The 26341-nt window shown below is 40.3% G+C and overlaps 1 protein-coding gene across 2 annotated transcripts in view; it reads right to left on the bottom strand.

Annotated features, from left to right (window-relative positions):
* Positions 1–26341, bottom strand: part of LOC110961883 (potassium voltage-gated channel subfamily KQT member 4) — a 54468-nt gene that overhangs the window by 14978 nt on the left and 13149 nt on the right. The window contains exons 2-9 of one of the 2 annotated variants that reach the window (XM_051955813.1): positions 6638–6728; positions 4545–4671; positions 4249–4424; positions 3518–3643; positions 2216–2326; positions 2024–2119; positions 1847–1935; positions 4–60 (exon numbers count right to left, since the gene is read on the bottom strand). In XM_051955813.1, the coding sequence (XP_051811773.1) occupies positions 4–60; positions 1847–1935; positions 2024–2119; positions 2216–2326; positions 3518–3643; positions 4249–4424; positions 4545–4671; positions 6638–6728 (873 nt within the window). The remainder of the gene's footprint in view (positions 1–3; positions 61–1846; positions 1936–2023; positions 2120–2215; positions 2327–3517; positions 3644–4248; positions 4425–4544; positions 4672–6637; positions 6729–26341) is intronic. The other variant, XM_051955814.1, reaches the window with a different exon arrangement.

Raw genomic sequence — 26341 nt, 5'->3', positions numbered from 1 at the left:
TACCTCTGCTTGCGGCCAGCATGAATCCGGAAGAGACCCCGCTTTTTAGAAAGGAGTTGACTGGGGAGACACACAAGGCAGAGGGAAAGAAGGTGAGGGGAAGAGAGGAGTGGAAGAAGTGGGGGGTGAAGGAGGACAAGAAGTTCTGGGACACAACCTGGGTACGTGGTGAACCCATGAGGACAGCAAAGGAAAAAAACAGGGAGAGAGCTGGAGGGGTGAAGTGTGGCATCTCAATAGTCCAAACAGCCCTTTCCTGTGTTGCTCTTATTACCTCGAAGAAGGCTGGAAAATATACTCAAGAGAGGCAATTTTGGATTATGGAGGCACACTTTCTATTATGGAGAAGTGTGGAGGTGGGTTTGATCAGTCGGTGGGGGAGGGTCATGCCGAGGTAGTAGGTAATGTTTCACCTGAGTATATTCATCAAGAAAGCCCATTTAACATCATGGTGTGACAGCAGCTCCTCAAAAACAAGACAATTCTGCCAGTGAAACTTAAATTATTCAAATTCCTCATCTAGTGCATGCTGCATAACTCCGATATTTACCAATTGCACAATCAACCCCCGGTTTAAGTTTTATGCTAATGAATCTAGCAGAGCACATCCGTTCTAACTAATCAACAAGCACAGCTCATGACGTGAAGAACAAACCTGCATGGAACCTCTGCCTTCCTGAGAACAGATGGAGGATGAATGGCGTGGAAAAGATACAATGGAAATAAAGAGAGGAAGAGGAAGACAGGAAGAGGAAACCGGTGAGTGAACAGCAGGAGGTGGTGGAGATGGCAAGAGCATGAGCTAAGCAGACAAAGATGCAGAGAAACAGGAGGGCCTGCAACACAGTGGTCTCAGATCACATAAGTACTGTTAGAGAAACGACACATCCATGCAGAAAGCTCTGGAAGCAGGTTTTTGGTGTGTGTCTGTGTACACCTGTTGAATGTGTTGCTGTGTGAGTCCCTGCGGTTGCTGCTTTGATTGTGTTGGGTGTCAGTGTGGCTGAGGGTAGACTTTTGGCCACCTGCCTGGATGTACTGTGAGACTGTAGAGGTGGCGGGGTGCGTACCTGTCCCCCGACAGGTAGGGGGAGCTGTAGGGCCGCAGCCCAGACAGCACCGTGTGGTAGGAGTTGTGGAGAACCTTCTTGGTGTTACGCTGTCGCTGGAGGTGACTGAACAGTAGCGTCAGTTCTCTGACACCCACGTGCATAAATGAACAAAAAACACATGGCAAATGAGCAAAAAAAACAACAAATGATGAAAAACCCACAAAAAGGCCAAACCAATGGTCCAAACACTCAAAAGAAGAGGGATACGTGAGAGAAATAACATGGACATGATATGTGAAAACTCAAATTTATGAAGCAAAAGTTTGATGTGATGTTACTGTACAACATACATGTTTCTATTGATGATTCTCATGTTCCCCTCCTTTTAAGCAAATAAAATTAGTGAAATTAATGCATAAATGCAAAATGTAAGAAACCACTGCGTAGAAAATTAAGGAAAATGTAACATAGTAGCGGTGGCAAAAATGTATAACAATGATTTAAAAATTGAATGAAAAGTAAATTACTCCAACCCCTACTTTAACCAATAAAGGGGTTGTTCAAAGATAATATTATTTTGTCAATGATATGAATGTACGAGCAGAGGCAAACCAAACTATTACCAACTAGTTTTCACAATTCAGTATTTGCCTTTGGAGAGATTTTGTGACGCAACTCTCAAATCTCTGTCTGCATTTATTACAACACTCCAAACGAACGAGAAAAGGCGGCCACAGATTTCTGATGGTTGACTCCACTCAGAGCTGAACACGAAGCCGGAGGTGAGCACCTACCTGAACGAAGGCAACATGCTGTCATAGAAGTACCATGTAGCTGTTAGATAGGAATGTTGGGCATCTGTAGAGTAGAGGCGCCATGCAGCCTGAGGAAGAACACAAACAGAACAAAGTGAGTTGAGCGTGGATGTATTTAATAGCACATCTAAACAGCCTACATCACTCTCATTTTACCTGTATCAGGTTTGCAGCAGGCATCCTCCTCTTCTCAAAGTGCTTCTGCCGGTGTTGCTCTTGAACCTTCAAGGCAAAGCCTGATCCCAAAATTCCCTAAAGATCATATCAAAGTCAGGATCGCTATGAATGACTTTTGGGCTATGCTGGAAGAGTCACCAAATGGGATGTGCATAAATATAGGAGACTTACAGCAGGCAGGGCAAAGAAGGAAACTCCCAGAAGAGCGAAACTGGCTGCTAGCAGCCGCCCTTGCCACGTATGAGGGGTTTTGTCACCATAGCCAATAGTGGTCAAAGTTATCTGCATAGAGAAGCAACAGAGATCTCTCACACACACATAATGAAGGTCAAACAAAAAGCAAACTGTGTAGAGCAGACACACTGCTTCAAACACAGAAAACTGTGAGTCAGGGATTATTTCTCTTGGCTCTTTTGAAAGCTGCTGCAGGTTCGATGGTTGATCAGTAAAACATCTGAAAATATCCGGATTATTCGTGATATCATTCTTGTCATCAAATCAATGGAAACACAGTTATAGCAGTAATCAGGTGGTAAAGAATGGACCACAATACCACTAATCAGTCTTTCTGAAATGAAGCTATAGGCAGTACACTTCTTTCACAATCTAACTTTGAAAAAAAGACAGATAGGTGCTTCAGATTGAACACAAGGGTTATCAATGGAAATCAGAGTTTCTATGACAACTTAGACCCTGTCAAGAACTTTGATATCCAAGAAAAAAACCTTTGTTTGCTTAATCTTTGCAAAGGAACATCAAAACATAAATACGACTGACAAGATGCCTCCCAGTCTGCAGAAGAGTATTCCAGCATGATAATACCTGTTTGTTAAATTAGTTAACAGTTTTTGTTAACCCTCCTGTTGTCCTCATTTACGGGCCCCAAAAAATATTGTTTCCTTGTCTGAAAAAATCCAAAAAAATTGAGCAAAAAATTCCTCAAATTTCTGAATATTTGCAAAACCTTCAGGAAGAAAATTTTAATAATCCCATAAAAGTTTCCCTTAAAAGTTTTATTTAAAAAAATCTCCCAAATTTGGTAAGAAAAATCTTGTAAACATTTTCAAAAATTGAGTAAAAGTCTTCCAAAAAAATCCTAAAAATATATAAAGTGATTACATATATATCTGTAAAACTTCTAATATTTTCTTTAAGAACATTCACATAAAAATCGACCAAAATCCTGCGAATTTCGCTGGATTTTGGTCGATTTTTATGTGAATGTTCTTAAGAAACATTTTTAACATTTCTTTTGTTCCCACCAACAAATGTTCAAAGATTTCCCAAAAATGTTGAAAATGTGGACATCAGAAGTTTCACTGTGAGAGTATATTTTTTCCACATTTTTTAAACTTTAAAACGGGTCAATTCCGCCCCACAGGACGACACGAGGGTTAGTAATATGCTGAGTGGTGATAAGATGTTGTTCCACAGCTACAGAGGCTGCATGGAGCTGCTTTCTGCAGTACTCACAGTTCCCCACCAGAGGGAGTCTGCATAGGTGTTGAAGTCGGTGTTGACATCTTTCTCTGCCAGGTAGACAAGGAAGGAGGCAAAGATGAGGACCAGGAAACCTATGTACCAGGCTGTAATCAGCTCCTGTGAGACAGAGAGGAGGTATCAATCACAGCTGTCACCCGCAGCAACAGCATCTTTACCATCATAATCCCTGCTGTCATTACCGTATCACTATCATCATTATTGGCTGAACTCTCAGCACAATCACATTTGGCTTCCCCTTCGACTTGGCTCCACAGTTCTGCTTAGACAGCTGATGCATCAATTCATCATCATCATCACAGCTGTCTATATGTGTTCTGCAGCCGACCGGTGGGTGTCATGCGTTTAAGTCAGCACAAAAACTCACAATTAATTGCCAAAATAAACAGCTAAAAGTGAGTTTGATGTCTGAGGGGCAGTGAATACAATCAACTTCCAGCTGGGCATCCATTAGACTCAACCCATATTGCTTCGTACTGAAAGTTATTAAGTTACTTATCCCATTAGTAACCATCATGACCATCAGTGTGAGCCTTTTAATGGCAGCCCTCCGTCTTCCTCATGCCAACAATGATCCATAATGCTGCATATGCGTACCATGTCATTTTCAAAGCACAACTTAAATAAATTGCTCAAATGTAAACCAGTCAGCATGTGTTTTCACAGCAGAACGTGAGCTTTATTTAACAGTCTCTCATTCCCACCTTGCTGTGAGCATAAACCACTGAACCCAGAAGTTTCCAGGTGCCTCCTCGTCGGTCCATACGAACCATACGCAGGATCTGCAGGAAGCGCATGCTGCGCAGGGCTGACGTGGCGAAGATGTTGCCCTGTGTTCCTGCAGCGATCACTGCCAGCGATGCCACAAACACTATGAAGTCTATGAAGCAGAGGTTCACACATAATGAGGTGATGAGATCTCACACTTAGTCACAAGAGCACACTGCACTTTGGTGTGGCTTTCTGTTCAGTTCACACACACACACACACTTACACTAACCTAAGACACAGAAGGGCTTCCTGGCAAACCTGAGCCGTCCCTGCCATCCACGGTATCTGCAGCAACAGCCAGCTGCCCAGATCCTGATGAAGTACTCCATCCCAAACACCACAATCATGACGAACTCCTGCGAATCAAACAGAACCAGGAAGAGAGAGAGATATGAGTTCAGCACAATGTCTGGCCAACAGTTATTTCAACCAGAGTAACGAATGCTTAGCAGTTTCTCCAAAGAGTGTCTCAGGGAACAAAAAGTCTAATTAATGTATTTTATTTAACCCTCATGTTGTCCTGTGGGTCAAAATTGACCCGTTTTAAAGTTTGAAAATGTGGAAAAATATATTTTCACAGTGAAACTTCTGATGTCCACATTTTCAACATTTTTGGGAAATCTTTGAACATTTTTTGGTGGAAAAAAGAAATGTCAAAAATGTTTCTTTAAGAACATTCACATAAAAATCAACCAAAATCCAGCGAAATTCGCTGGATTTTGGTTGATTTTTTTGTGAATGTTCTTAAACAAAATATTCAAAGTTTTACTGATATATATGTAATCACTTTAGATATTTTTAGGATTTTTTTTGGAAGATTTTTACTCATTTTTTGAAAATATTTCTGTCATACTGGACGTGATGAACATTTCGTTGGAAAGTAAATTTTCAATTTTCTACAACAGAATATGAACACAAGACCAAGGCTCAGAGTACAACTCATTATGATCTCAATCAGTGGGAAACAGCAATTAATAAGTACCTTTGAAAACAAGTATTTTATTGATTGTTGTGTTTATTGTTTTATCTATTTAAGCTAATATTTGCACTGATAATGTGCTTTAGTGTGATTTTTTTTTTTTTTAAATTGTTGCTAAATTTCTTTTTGACTCAGAGTCACGTACAAGAATTCCAATTTATGTATGTATTCTATTCTATTCTATTCTTTTCTATTCTATTCTATTCTATTCTGTTCTATTGACGTAGATGCTCTTCATATCATTTACATTCCCAGTGCTCTGATAAATAAACCTTTCCAAGCTGGAGTTATTTTGTTCTAAAAACATTCTGAGAAAGTTCCACAAAGTTCTAGTAAAATTCTTAGCAGTAAGTCTTATCATAGTTCCCAGAAAGTTCTTTCTAAAAGCATTGTTCTTAAAACATTTTCCGAATATTGCACTAAGAACATCCTTCTTTCCCTATAAGGTAACACGGTGAGAACATTTTATACAATTGTTTAACGCACTCAGCAGCAACATCCCCAAAATTTTCTCAGAATGTTCAAAGTAAACGTTCTACCTTTGGTAATATATCACATCACTGCATACATCCTCTGAATGGTCCCACAGGAACATTATTTGACATGACAAATATCTTTAAAACATTTTCTAAACATTAGAATAAATTTAAAAAAAAAATACAGTTAGAACTTGTAGGTAATGTTTATACATGTCGTGGAACACTCCCTGCTTGTTGGGTTGCCATGACGTTAGTTCACTTGACCACTGAACTAGTTTGCTTCTTGTTCCTCGATTTCAAATGATAAAACTCTCCACGTCGTTGTCCGTTTCTGGGCTGTACACACAGTTTGAGGTGCTTTGAACCAATCTGTCATTAGAGCAAATGTTCGTGTAAGTAAACTCCACTAATGGCTGATTGCTCGCTAATGGCAGGGTGATTGATCGAAAGAGCGAACTGAGGGAATGTGAAAGTCAAGAGTGCTGCCATTAAATAACACGTAAAGGCGAGCAAGGTGGGAAGAGAGGGGAGCTGAGAGAGGACGAGTCGGGTGAAGAAGGAGAAAGCAAGTGTCCATTACCTTTCACTAAAGCAGCTGAAGCACAGAGGAAGAGGGGAGATTAGAGGGATAGCTATTAGGATTAGTGCTTCATGTCTGCGATTTCCTGCACAGTCAACAACACCTGAATCCTCCCACCTGCTTACATTGCTGTCTGTGCCTCCGCCGGCAAACAAAACGACATGAACGCAACGCAACACTGCAGTAAGTGAGACGGCCCGTACAGATATGTGTGCTGAATGTGTCATATATGCATGCGCCTGTGTAACTGAGATAGCAACAGAGAGAACAGGGAGGCATCTCACCAGGATGAAGAGGGCTTGGTTGGCGGCCTTTTGATACTCGAGGATGGTGGAGAACACGGACAGCACCAAGCAGCTGAACACCAGCAGAAAACTGAAACACATTTCAAAATACACACATTAGATATAAGAACATTTCTGGGTTTGTATTAATCCCTTCAGAGACTAAATGCATGGACTAAATAAAACCCATTAAAATATGCTTTGATTACTCACTGCTTGATTAACCAACAGAGAAAAACTAAACTGCAAATAAGCAGGAGTAGATTTGCTGATCCATGACATAATAGAAACACAGCATGTCTCGACATCTTGGGTCAGTGGCACAGGAATCTGAATAATGGATGCAAGTTTACTTTGTTTTTGTGGCACATTTTAGCAATCGCTACTTATTGAGAGCAGTTGTTATTTAAAAAAAAATGAAATCAGAGAGAGTATTTTTAATCACGAATTCTCTTTTTTCGTACATCACTAAGGACTCTCATTCTAAAGCCAGGGATGAATTGATCTTGGTTGTTGCTAGAGGTACGGACTCGTACCCGTAGCCTGTGGACTACGGCTACGGCACTTGCCATTTGCCAATCAGATACGCGAGATCTGGTCACGTGACTCCCGGTAGACGCTAGCGGTACGGACCTGTAGCATCGGTACTACAGGTACGGACCCTAAACCTGACCCTAACACTAACACTAACCTTAACCTTTGCTTACCTTTCAACAGTTTGCAGTGGTTAGCAGCTTCTTGACTCACGAGACTCGCGTACGGGTCCGTATCTGTCTGGCAAATGGAAAGTGCCGTATCCGTAGGCCACAGGCTACGGGTACGGGTCCGTATCTGTAGACACTACCATTGATCTTACAAGTGTTGTCTGTGTATCAAGATATAGTTTATTTTGTGATAAAAACACATTAAAGAATCGCAGTGCTGTGGTGGATGAAATGTTTCTTCATTCATTTCCATGAACATAGTTTATTTTGAGTCATTTCCACATAGACACAGTTAAAACAGACCTTAAAAAGCGCACTATTCACTTATGTTTCAGTAATGTTGGATGAAGACCAGTTAATAAATTACATATTTCATTTATATAACTATTTTCACTGGTTATTCACTTCAGGTAGGGTGTTACATACAAGGTAGGAGAGTCAAAAAGTTGAGTATAACATGGTCAGTCTTAGTCTTGTAGATGCATGTTAAAATTACCAGTTAAAAGAAATGTGTTCAGTACAATCACTAGTGTTAAACCATTCCTTTTGAAGGACAAATGTGGACCTACAGCCCAGTTCAGACAGGAATTACTGTCCCATATACGTAATGGCCACTTCAGCTTGAGAACTACTCCGAAATAAAACACAACATAAATTCTGATAATTGTGTCTCATGTTCAAGTTGCTCTCATGTCAGTATAAACACTTCACTTTTTCCATCTCACTGGAGACTTGGAAAGTCGCTATGAGACAATCGTCATCATTCAGTGTTAGATATATATGTGACTCTCTATTTCAGATGGAAATTAAAGGTACATTCCCCAATGTCAAGCCTCTTTGGGGACATGTTACAAAGAGATATATTGTGTGCTGTTCAGAAAGAAATTATGTTTGGTATGATGTGGTGCTGAGAAAGTCATTTATTGACACTAACACTGTCCCACTTAAGAAGTGGAAAAAGTTATTGTGTCACGATGTCATTTCAGTGGAACAGCAACATTATAAAGGAGCTGCAGTACAGAGGTTTCTGTGTTCTGTATTATTTAGTGTTTTCTTTGTCATTTGTTCTTTATTTCATAGTTTGTTTTTATTGCTTTAAGGCATTACGAATCACAAAAGTTGATGGCGCTGTAGGTCAAAAGTGACACTGACTGCGGAAAAGAGAAAAAAAATGGTCTTAATGAGTTTAAGATTATATGGTAAATGGTCTCTGCTTCTATGGTGGTCTACAGTGTTTCTCATTCACACACACACACGATGCTCAACCACTACCAAGAGCAATTTTGTATCTTGCACACTCACAATTTTGGAGATAGTATGGATCAAACAACCAAACCTGTGATTATGACACCCAATTCTACCACTGGAGCCACAGCTGGAGGTTAACCAGTTAGTTACTGCAGCACAACAAATGCCCAAGTGACAAAATCAATTTTCAAAAAAACTATGAAAGTCATTAAATGTTCAGATCGTAAAGTGTTAGCTCATTTTATTTCCTATTGTTAATGAAACTGCAGTCAGAAAGCTTTGCTTTCCTGACAAAAATTGGGATTTGTTTATTCTCAAATGCTTCTTTATTAACTTTACAGTGAAAATATGTCTTTGTTATGAGTCATATTGATTAAAATAGGTATTAACAACACTGATATTGCCTCAGTCACGATGACATTATCATGAATCATCAGCTGCCAGAGCCAGATGGAGCCAGGTCGTCCCTTAAGCGTTGCATTGACATTGCATGAGAACATGCAAGGTAAAAAATAAAATAAGAGCTGAGTGAGATAAACAGTGCTGCACACAAACACACAACAACTGCCTGGCCTCTGTGCCACCACGTGAATCCAGGCAAGATTAGCCAGGTGGCAGCTGCTGGTCCAGCTGGTCTGGATGTCAGTGCCCAAAGTTAGAGAACACTTGCTGCACGCTAGAGTCGTTCTCATGGCTTCACACAATGGTGCCCTTTCTCTTCGATTAGTAACTCGATCAACAAGCTTTTAACCAGGCTAATGTGTGTGACATGAAATGCAGTTTAAGCGTTCACATTAAAAGGCCGCCTTTAAAAACGGGTGCAAGTCAAGACCACAAAGCAGAGGTGGACAGCTGCTGTAACGAGAGACATGGAAGTACTGGACTTCATGTACAGTGACTGATCCCCAAGACGAATTTTCAGGGAAAAGGAGAAAAATAACTTAAGAAGAGAAACTTGCAAATGACAGAATACGAGAATCAGAATACATTCAGTAGGAGGGAAAACGATAAGAAAGATCCAGCTCCCCTCAGAGTGACACGGTCACCACCTGATTGGCTGAAATAGAGTAAGAATGAGAACAAGATAAAAGATAAGAGGCCAAGATTGTGTCAGTTTAGTCCTACAAACTCTGCGCTAATCAATGTATAAGAACCAACAAATTTAAAAGACTGTTTCAGACCAGTTACTAGTTGAAAAACAGATTTCCAGAGACGTAAGGTAAGTGTAGGCTGCACAGGGTAATTGTGGCAGTTAGTAGGTGGTTTATGGAAAGATGAGGTTTATGGAAACAGCTAGCAACTACAACAGACTGACTGCAGTATACAATAACAATAAACTATGTGTTGAACCTAAGAGTGCATGGAAAGATGTGTCAAACCAGCAGAGAAGTCAAAATAATTAGCTAAAGGTAATGAATAAAAGATTAACAATAATGGATAAATGTCTGAAATGTAAAGTATATCAACTATAACAGTATCCATGTTTTATCACGTTGCTTAACATCCTCTTTAAAATCAAATGAAAGGTTGAAACATGATGGTGATGAATCTTTATTTGAACTCAGTGAGATTTGAGGATACAACAGATACAAAGTCTTGAGGAAACAGTGTTTCAGTGTAATTAGTAAAGGTTAATAACTGCACAGGACTAACCAGTCAACATATCAAATATGTAAAAATAGAATTTGATGCATGTTAAATATCTGATCAGAATCTCTCAGTAGTGATGAATACGGTCAGTCTGCAAAGCCCGACTTCTGTTTTAGATCTTTCACTGCGTACAAAAACAGTGTTCTGTCATCACATGTGACAGAAGTCAGTGAGCAACTTCTCAGACCGTTTTTGTTTCGTCTGTCTGCTCGGCCGCAGTTTCCCGATGGTGACACCCCACAAACGGAAAGACAAAGCTGATCTTACGCAGTTAGAAAGCTGCCGGACAGTGAGCTTGAATAAACACCCCCCCCCTCCCCAATTACCGCTGTATATTTCTCAGCCTACTGATGCGTGCACTGAGGAGAGTTTGTGCTTCAGCCACGGAAGAGTTAGTTTGAAAAACCCACTCAGATGACTCCCTGCAAACAATGCGCTCTGGCCGTTCATCAGCTGAGCAATGTGCTGACTAAACCGTCTGTCTTTTTTCCCCTCAATTAACTCAAAACGCTGTGTGTATTTCCATGAGGAGCAGATTAGTTGGGGCAGCATCTCAGGTGGTTTTTCATTGACTTGCGCTTTATGACAGGAGACAAGTCACAGAGCAGATAGCCGGATCGACAGCTTGGCTTTTACAAAGAGCAGACGCTATGTTCCCGTAGAAACAGTGTATAAATGCAACTCTGCATTTACCTGAATATGACACTGTCACTTACGTACAGCAAGTTCAGAGAACAATGAGTTACTGCCGGCACACTCACTGTATCGGTTTATTTACGCAGCCAGTAATTATACAGGAAAAGTCTGCTGGGTGCGATGCAACAAACCACTCATACCTCATCTGACTCAGTATGGAAACCACAGACACACCATGTTATAAAATCGAACATGGCTGCAAAAGCATGTGGGCCACGTGAATACCAGTGCACTAAAAGCATCATATTTCCAGTGCTCAAAGAGTAAGGCTGGTAAAATTCTATATTTGTTACGTTAATAGATTCCACAGAAACACCAAAAAGTCCAAAGAGCTGGTCCTATTCTGCGTGCTCTTGAACTTCTTAAGCCCACTGACTCTTGCTTAACCCTCATCAGTACACCTGGGGTCTATGCGAACTCCAGAGGTATGTAATTTGTCATATTTTTTTATTTGTAAGTTGGATTTTTTAGTCCCTTTATGTAGTTGTCACCCACATAGTTCAAACTTCAAACTTGATTTATTTGTATAGCACTTTTCATGCAGAACAACACAAAGTGCTTCACAAGAATTAAAAACAAAGAAGACAATAAATACAAACCCCCCCCAAAAAATAACACACACCCACACAACATGACATCATCAGGACATGGCGAGGCACCGAGGCTAGAAGGAAGACACTACCTTGAAGTTGCCATCACAAACACCAAATTTTATTTGATTCCAGCCAGGTTTGTGGTGTATATATAAAAAAAACATTTGGGGTACATGCGGACCCCAGCCAGACCCCAGCCGCACTGTGCATCTTTTATTTATGTATGTTTGTGTTATGTTGCTCTTGTGACGGCTGCTTCAGTTGCATTGTGTCTCATTTCAATTCAGGAGTTCTTACACTAATATTGCAAGCAATACACATCAGTAATCAGCAACAGTAATTTCACAGTTTCTTTCATATTTGTCTCTATAGACGACACAGGTTTTAGGAAAATGTATATTGAAAGGATACGAACAGGTACAAAAATGTGAAACAGATTGAATACTACTGTGTACGGATTAATAGGTTTTGCCACATGTACTGATGAGGGTTAACACACTTACACTGTATATAAATATATTGTTTCATTTTCATTCGTCCTGCAAGAAAGATGTGTTTCTTAATTATTATTATTTTAATTTTAAACTGCATTTGTAGTTTTTGATGCTTTTTGTCTTACTGTACCAGCACCAGAGGTTTTTTGCACCTTAATTCTTCTATCAGCATGACTTGCACCTTAATTTTCTGAGATGTAATATGTGTGTGTGTCTGTCTGTCTAAGAATACAGTGTCAGTCAGCGCTGGTTTCAGAAAAATCTACTACCTCACAGTGTTCAAAAAGTGACTGAAAATCAAAATTTTTAAATGTTTCTAACCACACGACCTACGCAAAGTTATGTGATCCTCCTTGTATGGATTTAAGTAATCTGGGATGACCCGCCAGGACGACGCCTCTTATTGTATCTGCTTTGATATTCTTGCTGAATAGGTACATATATAAAAAGATACATTAATAAATAAATACATAGTTAGACATAACAGATGAGGAGACATTTAGGCCATGCGTGATGCATGTGGAGAGGGAGTCACATTTCTGCTGAGGACACACTTTCTCACCCACCGCCCTCCATCCATCCCAGTAGCACCATCCAACATCCCTCACTTTCAGAGAAATGTCAATTAAGAGCAAAGCATCAGTTGAAATCCACCAAATCAGCAGGGCTGGTCTCATGGGATGCTGAAAGAAAAATCTGGAGTGTATCCTGCCCCGACAGGAAATCACCGTATCGAAACACTTTAATGATGATATTTGAGAAGGCTCATAATTTCAGATATAGAGAGGAGAGAAAGCAAATATCAGAATAAATACTGCTGAGACAGTGAAAGAAATCATTGAGCATCTGTTTAGAAAGTAAAGACCTCAGTGCTCCACATTGAGCAGGATACTGTCTGCTACAACTAGCCTGGACGTACGACCTCAAGTAAGGTAAAGGGAGGATAAAGTGAAGTAAAAGCCTGACTCATTAAGCGCATTATAAATGAGCATGTAGAGACGGATCACGTGCTCGTTAGTGAAACAAAAAGATCATCATGATATAATGGACAAAATAATTTATGAAAGTGAACCATTCAGGAGGTTTACTGTAAGGCTGTCTGCATTAACAATTGCCCCAGAACTTTTTAGAAAGAATAATGCATGCTCTGCTATAAACAGAGAATATCTGACTTTTCTCCAAAATCCAGCCGAGTGCAATTTGTCTCATGGACACTGTGGAGAATCGCGGAAAGTGCAAGCACAGTAGGATGGAGGAAAGAAAGAGAGAAAGAAAGAGAGAGAGCGAGAGAGATAGAGAGAGAGAAAGAAAGAAAGAAAGAAAGAAAGAAAGAAAGAAAGAGAGGGAGAGAAAGAGAGAGAGAGAAAGAGAAAGAAAGAAAGAAAGAAAAAGAGAAAGAGAAAGAGAAAGAGAGAGAGAGAAAGAGAGAGAGAAAGAAAGAAAGAAAGAAAGAAAGAAAGAAAGAAAGAAAGAAAGAAAGAAAGAAAGAAAGAAAGAAAGAAAGAAAGAAAGAAAGAATCACGGCTATTAAACGGTATCTCTGTGCTGAAACACCAACAGATTCCTGTTACACACTACAAACCTCTATGTATGAAGTGTATAGAGTTTGGCTCCACACCAGCAAAGCTCCACAGGACCACTGGACCGCTGGTGAGGCTGACAACAAAGAGATGTTCAGCAGCCAACGTGGCAACCAGACTGCTTCTAATGGAAGTTAGGCGAGGTGCTTTTACTGCTGCTTTCCTGTAAGCGTACATAAGTGAAAAAGGACATTTCACATTACTTTAACTGGTCTGTGAGAATAGTGAAGCGAGATAAAAAGGTATTACCAGTTCTAATAAACACACAGGACATCGTGCACCGCTGCATTACACCGCTGTGTGTGTGTATGTTAGCATTATGTCTCTGCTTCACGCCAGCCGGTGGACCTGGCAGAGAGAAGGGAAGATGAGTTGTGGGAAAATGCAGTTATGATTCAATGAGTGCTGGATGATGAAGCAGCTATCGGTCACACACAACAGAGGAGGCGGAGGGGAAGAGGAGAAGGCAGGAAAGGAGGAGGATGTGGAGAAACAGATGAAAGTGAGATGGAAAGATGTCGTTAACAAATCAGAAATGAAACAAAGAACAAAGTGGGACGATAAAGGAATAAAAAGAGAAGCTGGGAAGCAGCTGAGGAATGAAGTTGGACATAAACTTCATTGAGGCGCATTGAGGCCATGTCACTGCACCTGTACACAAACATGTACATTTATACATGTGTGTGCAGTGCCCACCTGGATCCCTGACAGGTCTCAGGCATTGACCCACACATGCTGCAGGTTTGCCAGCACAAACAACAACCAATTATTGACCACACACTTGCAGTGACACCTTCTGCAAGGACACGCGCCGGTAAACACATAGACCCGCTTAAGCAAATGCACCAAAAAAGCTCAATTAGAACGAGAGATGTATTTATAGCAGCCGACTCTGACAGACATATGAGAGCCTATGTCAGGTGTCACCTTGGAAAAGTAGCTGTTTGCTTCATTTCTATGTGTGCACAAAAGGGAAACTACAACACACACACACACAGTGCTACACAATACTAACGGCAGATAACAAGGAGGCAATAACGAGAGGAACTACTGAGCCTTGTCCAAAGAGGAGGAAAAAGGTGAAGTAGTGGGGAGTGAGAAGGAGGGGGAGGGCGAGTGTCGTCAGCGGTGGAAGAGAAAGGTGGAAACATTAGAAAGATATTAATAGCATTTCGCTCTCCTTAAATAGCGACTGCAGGCAAAATGTGCGCAGGTAGGCTGCAGAGCACAAGTGCAGCACAGCTCGGAACAGGCCAGCCTTCAGGCTCACTAGCTTCCCCCCTCCTCCTCCTCTTCTTCTTCTTCTGGGGCGGCAAACTTTTCTAGGCGGGAGCAGGAAAAACACACACAAACAAATAAGAGGTGAAATGTGCTTTTTCATGAGGAAAGAAGCTGACTGAGCGATTCATGGGCTCCAGTACTGCACCAGGAGGAGTGGAGGGAGGGAGGGAGGGAGTCGAGTGGTGGTGGTGGGTGGTGTGGGCCTGACATGACAGCATGAGTGCAAAAACAAGAGGAATGTGTTTGTTTTCCTCTGAATGCCACAACCTTCAGGAATATTACGTGACCAGATCAATTATTCACATCTTGAGAGGTCATGAGAGAAACAGCGCTGTGCAGCCTTGACAGTTTGCATCACGAGCGGCGCTGCCGGACACTTCCTGAACACATAATTTGCTTTTACAAACACAGGCTCTTCACGCTCACAAAGTGCTTACAGGCTCTCCAGACAGTCACACGCTCTCTGAACAGCCACCGACATCCACGCTATTCCAGCGTCTGGCCACGGATGATGCATTTCAAACAGAGTGCCAATTAGACTGATACATTTTCCCCATTGGAGAACGTCACTCCTCGTCACAGCAGCCTTTAAAGCAGGGATGTCAAACTCATCGTAGTTCAGGTTCCACATTCACTTCAATTTCATCTCAAGTGGGTCAGACTAGTAAAATCACAGCACAACTCCAAATATTTCCTTTGTTTTAGTGCAAAAAAGTTCATATTTAATAAATTATCCTCTTACAAAACATTATAAACAACCTGAAATTTCTGAAGAAAATAAATTTAATTTCAGCAACATGTTTATCATTTACACATTACAACTTACAGATCACAGTGTGTCTACAAAGGAAAACAACATTTAGTCGCAGGTATCTGGAAATGAATGATAGAGTATCTTACTTAAAGATCAAAACAACAAAAGTCAGACAAAAAAACCAACAAAAACAAGGCAAAATATTAGAAATTGAGATGCAAAATGAAAACACAGAGAAACAAAATAGCAACAAATGAGACAAATGGCACAAAGCAAGACAAAAAAGAGACAAAAAATTAGACAAAAAGTTAAAATGCGGCAAAAAATGGGCAAAAATGGTACACAAAACAACGAATGAAGCAAAATACGAAATGACAAAAACATGACACAAATGTCAAAAGTCAGACAAAAAGGAAACACAAAACAACAAAAATAAGAAAAAAACAACAAAAACATGAGAGAAATGATAAAAGTCAGAAAAAAGGAAACACAAAACAACAAAAACATGAGACAAATGGCAAAAGTCAGACAAAAAAAGAGAAAAAACAAGACAAAATATTACAAAAATGAAACAAAATGAAAAAGAAATGATCAATTTAATATTTTACTTTATGATCAAAAAAATTGTTATGTTCTAGAAACTACTTTAAATTTAAATTTATAGTTATACAAATGTAAAATCTGCAGTTAACGTCTTCTCTATAATTTTTACACTTTTAAGTCATCCCGTGGGCTGGATCAGACCCTCTGGAGGGCAGGTTTTGGCCTGCGGGCCACATGTTTGGCACCACTGCTTTAAAGAATGTGCAATCAACGCACACACAGCGTCTGAACCCTGCCAGTTTTACATCACACCATCACTGAGTCCTTTGTTCCTCGCTTTTGATTCATTGAAACTTTTCCTTGAAGTGACCTTGTCGAGTGAACTTCTGGACGTTTCTTCTTGGTACTTGCTGGTGCATAAATAATCTGACACCGCACTTAGGAATTTAAGCTATAAACCTAATTCTGAATAAGGGTGCAACACTGAAATTCCTTTACTGTTTGACTTTCTCTAATTTATCAGTGCATTCAGCCGATGAAAAGAAACCTTTCAGTGACTATCCTCCAGAGCATGAAGCTTAATTGTGCGAAAAAGTCCACAAACTCCAAGTGACATTTCAGATATTTTAATGGTTTGTTTTTAAATTGTTTCCATTAATTTATAGTTCCAATTAAGGCACATTTCCAAATGCTGTCATTGTGGATAAACACTTGAACTCAAACTCCCTTGTTAAATTTCATGCTTGTGGTTTCACTGCAAATATCCAAATTAACAAGTACTGAGTCTCGAAAGCACGCTTTTCCACACAAAAAAAGTAAAAAATATTTTCCTGTCAAGTGAGATAAATTCGCTTTTTCCCCCACAGCAGCCAAGATCTTAGCCAGGAGTTACAAAAGCACATGACGAAAGACCTCCTAAAACCACACCACCAACTAACCAGGCAGAACATTTCAAAACAATCTACTAAAAATATCTTAAAAAGTGGTGGGAAAACATATTCTAGGCAACTTCAGTTCATAAGTTTGACTTGTTGTGAAGTTGTGCTAAATGTTTAGATTACCACAGGGTTAAATAAGTACAAAGTACATGTTGCATTTCATACTTCAAGGTAAGTGTTTTCAGCTTGTTTTCCTGCCTCCAAATGGGCAGATTTAAATAACATATCAATGAGAAACTCCATGTATCAATTTTTCTAAGCATTTGTGAGGGTCAAGACCTATACCAGCATATATATGATAAAATGGAGCGTATAGCTTTATACTCAGCATTTATACGCCACTGTTTTTCCCCCGATTACTTTAAGCAATGGTCAGTGAGCAACACTGCATTTATGTTACTACTCCGCCAAGGAATGCGACCGAGTAATGTGACGATTGGCGTACTTTGTCTGCCTGTCAATCTGTCGTTCCTTATGCAACATTACTCAGAAACGGACCAACGGATTTGTCTGAAATTTTCAGAGGTCAGAAATGACACAAGGACCACCTCATTAGATTTTTAGCAGTGATACAGCTTGTAGTCTGGATCCACAGATTTGTCAAAGATTTCTGTGTCATTGCAAGATAGCTGCACGGCGTCACCATAACTCTGACAACAAGCGAACACTCTGTCAGCTGACGATCACATAATGGTGGTCCTACTACAAATCGACCTCGGCAGACTTATCTGTTAGAAATCATACAACGAACAATTGATTAACCCTTTAAGCTGCAGTCAATTCCAGCCATTTTCAGTACAAAAAAATCGCTAATATTCTATTTGTAAATAAAAATATGACGAGAAATACAGGGAATAGTGGACGCACATCGCGAGGTGCATTTCCTCGAAAACGACCGATTCGTGGATTATATACAGACTTCAAGACATGTTTTGGACAAAATATTTTACTGGCTTGTTTCGTCTGGATGTCCAAGGTTGGATTATGGCCGTTTTTTGTGAAATATTTTCATCTGTGTGTAATAATGAACCCGGAAATGTGAGTCGTGCTGTGTACGTTGAAGCCGTGTACAGAGAACGGATGGATGGATATTCGTTGTTTGTCGGACAAATGTGTTTATATTACCCGCTGTGGTAATCACATCTGAAAGTGGTTTATACCGGCGGATTCGTGAGAATCTAAGCTTTCCGTCGGCGTATAGTGTTTGTATAATGTCTGCAGTTTCAGACATTTAGCAAATTGCTTATGCAGATCTCAAAGTGTACCGCGGGCGGGACACTGAAGCGGAACGGGTTAAAATGCGGGGGTGTTTCAGAGCCCCATCAGTTTCCACCACATATTTAGATAATGCTATTCGGTATCCCTACATAACGTACATATGAGTAACACACACTTGCTCAGCAGAAGGTCATTTTTTAATTCAAGATTTCATCTGTTGGAAATGATACAATGTCTAAGCAGCCTTGGCGGAGCACTGCGCTCTCTGAGTGCTTTTCTTGTCTGATAATTTAAACTTTTGCAACCCCTAAAGGTTTGACGGGCATGTTGTCTTTTAAAAATCTCTACCATCCCATGATTTTTCGGAGATAAAAACTATGAAAACAAAATAAATTGTGAGATTTTCAACTTTCAGATGGTCCTTGAATTACTCAACTATGACAAGAAATTCTGTTTTATTCATTGTATGATTATTATTTAATTATGATATCATATGATAAGTGCTTGCAATCACCAGATTCTGTTAAAAAAAAAACTACAAAATTCTGCACTCGTGCACAACCATGAAGCCATAAATGACCCAGCTGTGGCTAATAGTGGCATGACAAAAATTGAAGGACTTTTAGCTGAACTTGGCTGAACTGCAGGCTGTGTTTACACAGAGCAGACAGGAGACAAATATGAAGGCAAATTTAAAATGTAGGTAGTAAAAAACCTATACTACATAAAGTCACCTTATTTTGTAGTGTTAGTAACACGTGGCCACTTGCAAAAATGCTGAGCATGTTGAATCCATTTAGTTTTGCTAAAACAAATAATAAACTAAATTCATTCTTTTCCTAATTGATTTATGGCATTATAACTTTGTTGTATTGCAGAAAGCTCTCTTTACTTCTAGTCAAGGTTTTGCTGTTGCCATCGAGGTGCAGGACTTTTGTATTGCAGTAAAAAAGGAATCCACAGAGAGTGAAAATGCAGATAATGTGATAATGTGACATTATTATTAAAAAAAAACACTCAAAAATGGCTTGTGGTTCTGTGGTTTAACAGACATTTGATTTAAAAAAATCTAACAAGATTGTACATCATGTGGAACTTCCCCAAAGAAACATAGAGAGCATGACCTTGGCGTTATCAGTGGCAGTTCTGGCCTTGAAAACACTTTTATTAGTGATAATCTAATTGAAACACGTAACAGCTATCTTGGAATGCAGCACATGAATTCAAAGGAAACAAGAAAATGTTGCAAGAAAAGTTGATACACGTGCCAATGAGAAATAAAGTAACTCAATAAGAGAGGAGAAGTTTGCAGGATGGAGGATCCCAATTCACGTGCTAAACAATAACACCTACACAATACACTGCAATGTACAAGTACAACACTCAAACTACAGCCTCAAGTATTCCCAGGGTTGCTTTTTCCTGCTTACGTCAGTGTTGCTGTTACTATGTCTCCTCTTAATGTTTTATATCTGCTTCATGAGAAGCTCTTTTCTCGTCATCAGCAATGACTCATTAAGCAAAGCGATTTACGAATCATAATTAAGCAGCATCATGATGTATTTGATGCAGTGCACTTATACCCCTATTTTGTATCTGTGGAGATACATTAAATTCTAATACAACTCATCCTGTGAATTAGACAGATCCCCCCCGGTTGTGCACACACATACACACGGTTCAGTAAATGCATATTATAGTGTCAAGTAGCATATTCATTGTAAGGATAAGTGTACTTGACACCGGTGGTTTCTTGTGCCTCAGTGACATGATTGTGTGAAAATATGCAGCACGGATGGTTAGAGGCTGAAGAAATATGTGCAGTGTGGTCACACATCTAGCCAGTAAATGGGGTGAAATTAAAATATAACCACAGAGGGAGGATAAAGTCACGATGTGAAAATGGGTTCATGAGGGCTGCAAAAGCTTGTGTGTGTGAATGTGTGTGTGTGTGTTTGTCTGCGTTACCCAATGGGATCTGGTTTATTAGTAATTACACACAATTTATTGGTCATTGGTGGTGCTCTGATCTGGTGGGAAATCAGATGGGTGTTTTTTTTTTTAACAACATTAGGACAATTCAGTGTGAAATTGTTTGCATAAATTATAGATGATTTATGTGGCTTGGGGGAAAAAGGGCTGGGAAAATGAAACTGTGTGATTTATACTAACAATATTGACATCAGTTGCCCACTGAGCTGGAAAAAAATGGTGACTATCATCAAGACCTGAAGCTTATAATCAGGCATCTGCACACACACACACACACACACACACACACACACACACACACACACACACACACACACACACACACACACACACACCACACACACACGCACACACACACACATGTTTGTTTTTCTATACCGGTGGGGACTTACCATTGACTCCCATTCATATCTAACTCCTAACCCTTACCCTAACCCTAACCTTAACCATCACCAAATCAATGCCTAACCCTAAACAAACGTTTTTGCACTTTTACATTTTTTATTAACAACAATATGGCCAAGAAAACGATGTTGCCACCCATGGGGACCTCATTTTAGGTCCCCACCGTAAGACAAGTCCCCACCTTTATAGCAAATAGTCAGGTCAAAGTCCCCACCGGTATAGTAGAAACAAGTATACACACACACACACACACACACACACACACACACACACACACACACACACACACACACACACACACACACACACACACACACACACACATACGTAGGCTCCATTGTCTCTGATGTTATTTCTGATTCCTGCTCTTTAGTGCGGAAGGAGCAGTTGTCAGTGCAGAGTACGGCACAGAACTGGGAGATGTGACCAGAGTGGAGACAAAGTGCTGAGGGAGCTCTGACATTTAGCCGTGGTATTGTTACCAGGAGCTAGCCAATTAGCACAGAGCCTGCAAACCCTTCAGTAGGTGTACAGGCAGCCACTTCACACACCAGTGTGCTTGTATAACGCTGACATTTCACCAGCGCTAGCTCAACCTTCACACAGCATGCATCAGCGGGGCTGGAGGTTGGGGAAGAGCGCTAGTTGACACCAAATGGTACTCTTGATACTCTACGTTTTTACACTGAAAAACTTCCAAACTTCACCCAGCAGGAGTCCAAAAACAACCATGTGACTTCTCAGAGGTTTGTTGGAAGTGAACCCCCCATGACCAAAAACACATGCACACCCTACACACCATACACTCCTCCTTTCTTGACTAAAGGCTATGACTGAATTTCAGGCCAATCATCATTACTCTGTGACAGGTCTAATCGTGTTGTGATGGCAGCAGGGATCTCCAGTGATGGATTACAGGGGGTCAAGGGGAGCTCTCGAGGACTGAGAAACAACAAAAAGAAAGCGGTGACTGTAACATTTGAACTCGGGGTAATGAGATTGGCCCGGCAGCTTGAGGCAAGGGGTGTGAGAAAGTGAGCAGAGGTCACGCACAACCCTGGTGGTCAGCGGATCTCAAGGAGGAGCTGACAGGATTTATGTAGGACACAACAGTTGCACTAATGTTCAGGCCATCATTACTAACAGAAAGGTTTGAGTGCATTTGAAGCACTGCAATCCAGTGGAAATCTGAGCCATCATTACCATTTTAAAACAATACAGACCCTATAATACGCAAAAAAAAATCTGCCAAGTAGGTAATCAGCTCAGCTCTAGTCATGTATTGACCCAGACTTCCAATCTGATCTCTGTCTTTATGGAACAGCTTTAACTATTAATACCATAACACATTCTTCCCATTGTGCACAGTGAAAACAGAAACTGCATAACAACTGTTTGTATGCAAAGAGTGAGTAGATGTGAAGGTGGGACAATAAGGAGGACAATAAAAGGCCCCTAGTGAAACTGACACATGGTATATGTATTAAAAATACAAGCCACTGGGAAACCCCACAGTGTAGCTGTGTCCACCAGACAAATTGTCTACTTGGAAGCGGCCTCGAATGTTGGCTTTGTACTAACTCTGAATGGATTTAACAACTACAGTTGTAAGTTCTTCATGTCAAATGGAGAAATGGCCTTTTAAGCTGCGGAAATGTGAAAGGAAATCTGTCTGGAATGCACCGTTCCACCTGTCTGGACTGGAATACACTCAGATAGTTTCACATTTTGAAATCTGATACAATAATTAATTTTGGGTCAAATATTCAACCCAAACTTAGCTACATTTTAAGGCTGCAGGGCAATTTAAGTTTCCAAACTGAAAAAACTCCTAATGATTTACAGTGCAGTAAAGTCAACAAGTGCACCCTGTTAGAATGCAGATCCCTACTACTATGTTGACAGCTGGTCACCATGGCAGCAACTCCATGACCCCGAGGCTGGAGTTTCTTCTTTGATGGCGATTCCTCAGCTGGACAGATAAGCAGCAGCTTCGTGTGTGATGAGTTCTGTGATGAAGAACCAGAGCCTGCTTCTCTATCTGTCTTCTAACGTTATCTGTGCTGTTACTAAGGTTAAACACTGGTACCCGGGTCGCATCACACCGAGGGGCTGCACTGTGTTACGCCTCAGTCCGGCATGCTGTCAGACTGAATGCTTCTGCGTGTCTTTGTGTAACTGTCAGTGTCTTTATATTATGTGGAATTTTGAAGACAGAGTCCAGAGTCGTGTAAAGAAAAAGGGTTTACATCACCCCCCTCAGTGAAGTCACCTTCCACGTAAACACGGCGCACACTTGCTGTGACTTTGCAATTTTCCACAACCGCTTCCTGAGTTCCACCTCCAGCCACAAACATCATTGCCAATACTGAGATTTGAGCATCGAGCTGTTTTTTTTTTTAACTCCTTCTTGGTTGAGCAATAACACAGTCCGAGGCAGTGGGTAAAAGAGCACGCAGGATGTACTTTTTGTAGGATAAAGGCCACTGCTCCTCATGTACTGTTGTATGTATTCACAGAGAACAACATCTTACTCCCTGAAAACTGTTGGTCCTTGTTCGCTGAATAAATATCGCACAGGAAGCATGTTTTCAGTGACTAAAACCAGCCTTCTGTTTGCCTAAATTTTGGGTCATAAATATCTCATTCATGTACAGTGTAGTGTTATTTTTTTTCCCTCTGACACACATCCTCCTACAGGCTGGCAAAAACACAAGGCAGGATGGAGAGCACACCGTACGTTTACACTTTCTGTCCACAAACCGAGACCAGATACTCAAACAGTGGATTGATTGTGTCTTTCTCTGCTCTAAGTCATTAAATTTTGATCCTTTCCCTTCCTTACACCCTAACTCCACTTGATTCCTCTGCTTCTCTTTTTAGTCTAGCTGAAGCACAGCCAGAATCCAAGTGGGCCACTTTCGAACCTCTTAGCCACACCTGCTCCCCTCTTTAACTCATTACAACCAATTAGGTGATAGGTCAGGGAGCGGATGGGCAGCTGAGCGCAAGGAGATAACACTTTCCTGAATTATTCATCCCTATACTGAATCTCACCATACCTCTACTCTGCTCTCTGACTGTCCAGATGTCTCAGCTCTTCCGCTTGTTGCTATTCTCTCTTCGTTGTCTCTTCAGTATCTCTTAACACCCTCCACCCTGGAGGACCCTGTACCAGGACTGGGACGTATCTGTTATTAAAATGCAATCTAGTGCCATTTTTAGAAGTTTGCAGAGCTTGGCACATTCAATGAAGAGACTGCCTAGCATTAGTGTGACTAAAATGGATGTAGTATCAAATTAGGTAGAGTTGCAGTTGAGAAATTTTAGATCAGCTTCACAAACATCAGTGTTTACTGACCGATGGGGGTATTGTTTAGTCTCTAATTTACAGTTTAGATTACTCTGGTCAAGGAGACCAGTATCAATTTACCAGAATGTCTGTTATTTATAAAGTCAAAATGTTGTCCATTTTGGCCTTACAGTTGTGGAGCTGACTGAATTTAGAGATATTTATTTTTACATGCATTTCTAAAAAGCAAAACAAAACAAAAAAACAGCCATAGGTCTCTTTAGGAAATACATACTGGCACTGCATGATATGCATCAGATTAATCAGATTAAAAATAAATAAATAAGCAGAAACAAAAACTTGAACCTGGCTCAACTGTTGGCACAACTAAACATGTAATTCAGCAAGTAAATACGAGCAAGCTACTGGTGTACATTTATAGTAGAAAACACACACTACCGTTCAAAAGTTTGGGGTCACCCAGGCAATTTCACATTTTCCACTTTGATTCATGTGCTAACATAACTGCACAAGGGTTTTCTTGCCATCAAATAGCCTTTCAACACCATTAGCTAACACAATGTAGCATTAGAACACAGGAGTGATGGCTACTGGACATGTTCCTCTGTACCCCTATGGAGATATTCCATTAAAAATCAGCCGTTTCCAGCTAGAACAGCCATTTACCAAATTAACAACGTTTAGACTGTATTTCTGATTATTCTTATTATTTGTAAGTGACCTCAAACTTTTGAACGATAGTGTATATATCTGACAACATCAGCCTTGTATTTAAGTGAGGATTGAAAAAGGAGTTGTGCACCAGCGCAGATAAGATGCTAAATTTCTGCCACCTCAAACTCACATTGTTATCAAGAATTTTAAAGGAACAGTGTGTAGGATTTAGTGGCATCGAGATCACCTCTCCCTTTAAGCCTTTAGAACTTACTGTGGCCCTCCACTTAAGTGAATAAAGATGAAATCCCCTCTTGAGAGCCAGTATATGATATAAAGGAGCGCTACAGGGGAGGCAGGGAAACAAAGACAGGACGGGCTATTAAATAAATAAGCACAACTGTGATTTCTTGTGAGACAATTAGGACGATGCTCATACATCTTGAAGGTGTAAGTTATTTTGTAAACAGAAGAGAGCACGGCGGAGGAAGAACATCAGAGAGCAGACCAGCATCCAGAAAAAGGTCAAAGCAAATATAAATTGTTAAGTGGCAGGTCTTGTATCCAGGCACAGCTAATCATGCATTGCAGGCTAAAAGATCCTTATGTGATCTTTAGCCAACATCGCCCAGCTGTATTTTACTGTATAAAATAGAATATACATGATTATGAAGAGGAGTTGCACGACATATTTACATATCTTCTGAGTTGCTAGTGTGTATGTAGCGTTTCCTTTAGTTTATATTGAGATTTACTAGACAAGTTTATTTCATTTTTTCAATCATAAATTCATTAATGTTTGAATTCGGGCAGTCAGTAAAAATTGGTTAAAAGTGTTAGCAATTTAGACGTTAAAAATGTAAAGTTGATTTCAAATTTGGCTAAAAATAAATGCTCGAGTGTGACAGGTTGCGTGTTAAAAGTGAACCTGTTGCATTATGGATCAGGGACAAGACGGCTTTAAAGGAAAGAGTCCTTTAAAATCATACAGTTCCAAACCGAGCATATTCTGTACAATCCGAGAGGTACACACGATAATTTGCCATTTTATACTTTCATTTGTTTCATATTTGTGTATAGTATTAATTGAAGTGTCTTTATACAGATGTCTTAATGCACTTGCTATGGTAGTGTATTTGGACCTGTCTAATAACTGATACTAGCTTAAAAGAGGAAGGATGGAGGGAAAACAAATCTTCAAAAGACATCTGTGTGACGCCTTAATTTCATCAGACCTTCACAGTTACACAGTCTTATTGCACGGATCCAGCAAACACTATGCTTCTTACTATTGCCCTTAGTAATGTTCACCCCGAGACAGTTGTTGGACATCACAGGACACCACAAGGTCTGGCAGCCGAGGGGGGCAAAATGATTGATTGAGAAGGGGGGGGAGAGAAAAGAGAGAGAATAGATATAGTATGGTAATATATATTCAGATAGAAAGAGGAGGGGTGTGGGGTGAAGGTAAAAGTAGCGATGACCACAAGGAGTTAGTATCAGTCAGACAGAGAGAGATAATGAGAAAGAATAGTGGACAAGAGACAGAAAGAGGTGGCTGAATAATGGATTGGACGGACGAGAGACAGCGAGACAAGGAGAGCCAGAATGGAAAAGAGAGAGGTATCGTCTGTGAGGTCT

Source organism: Acanthochromis polyacanthus, chromosome 11 (assembly GCF_021347895.1).
Source record: "Acanthochromis polyacanthus isolate Apoly-LR-REF ecotype Palm Island chromosome 11, KAUST_Apoly_ChrSc, whole genome shotgun sequence".
Classification (NCBI taxonomy): Eukaryota; Metazoa; Chordata; class Actinopteri; family Pomacentridae; genus Acanthochromis; species Acanthochromis polyacanthus.
Note: the sequence above shows the minus strand (reverse complement) of the source record. Positions and strands in the feature narration are given on the sequence as shown.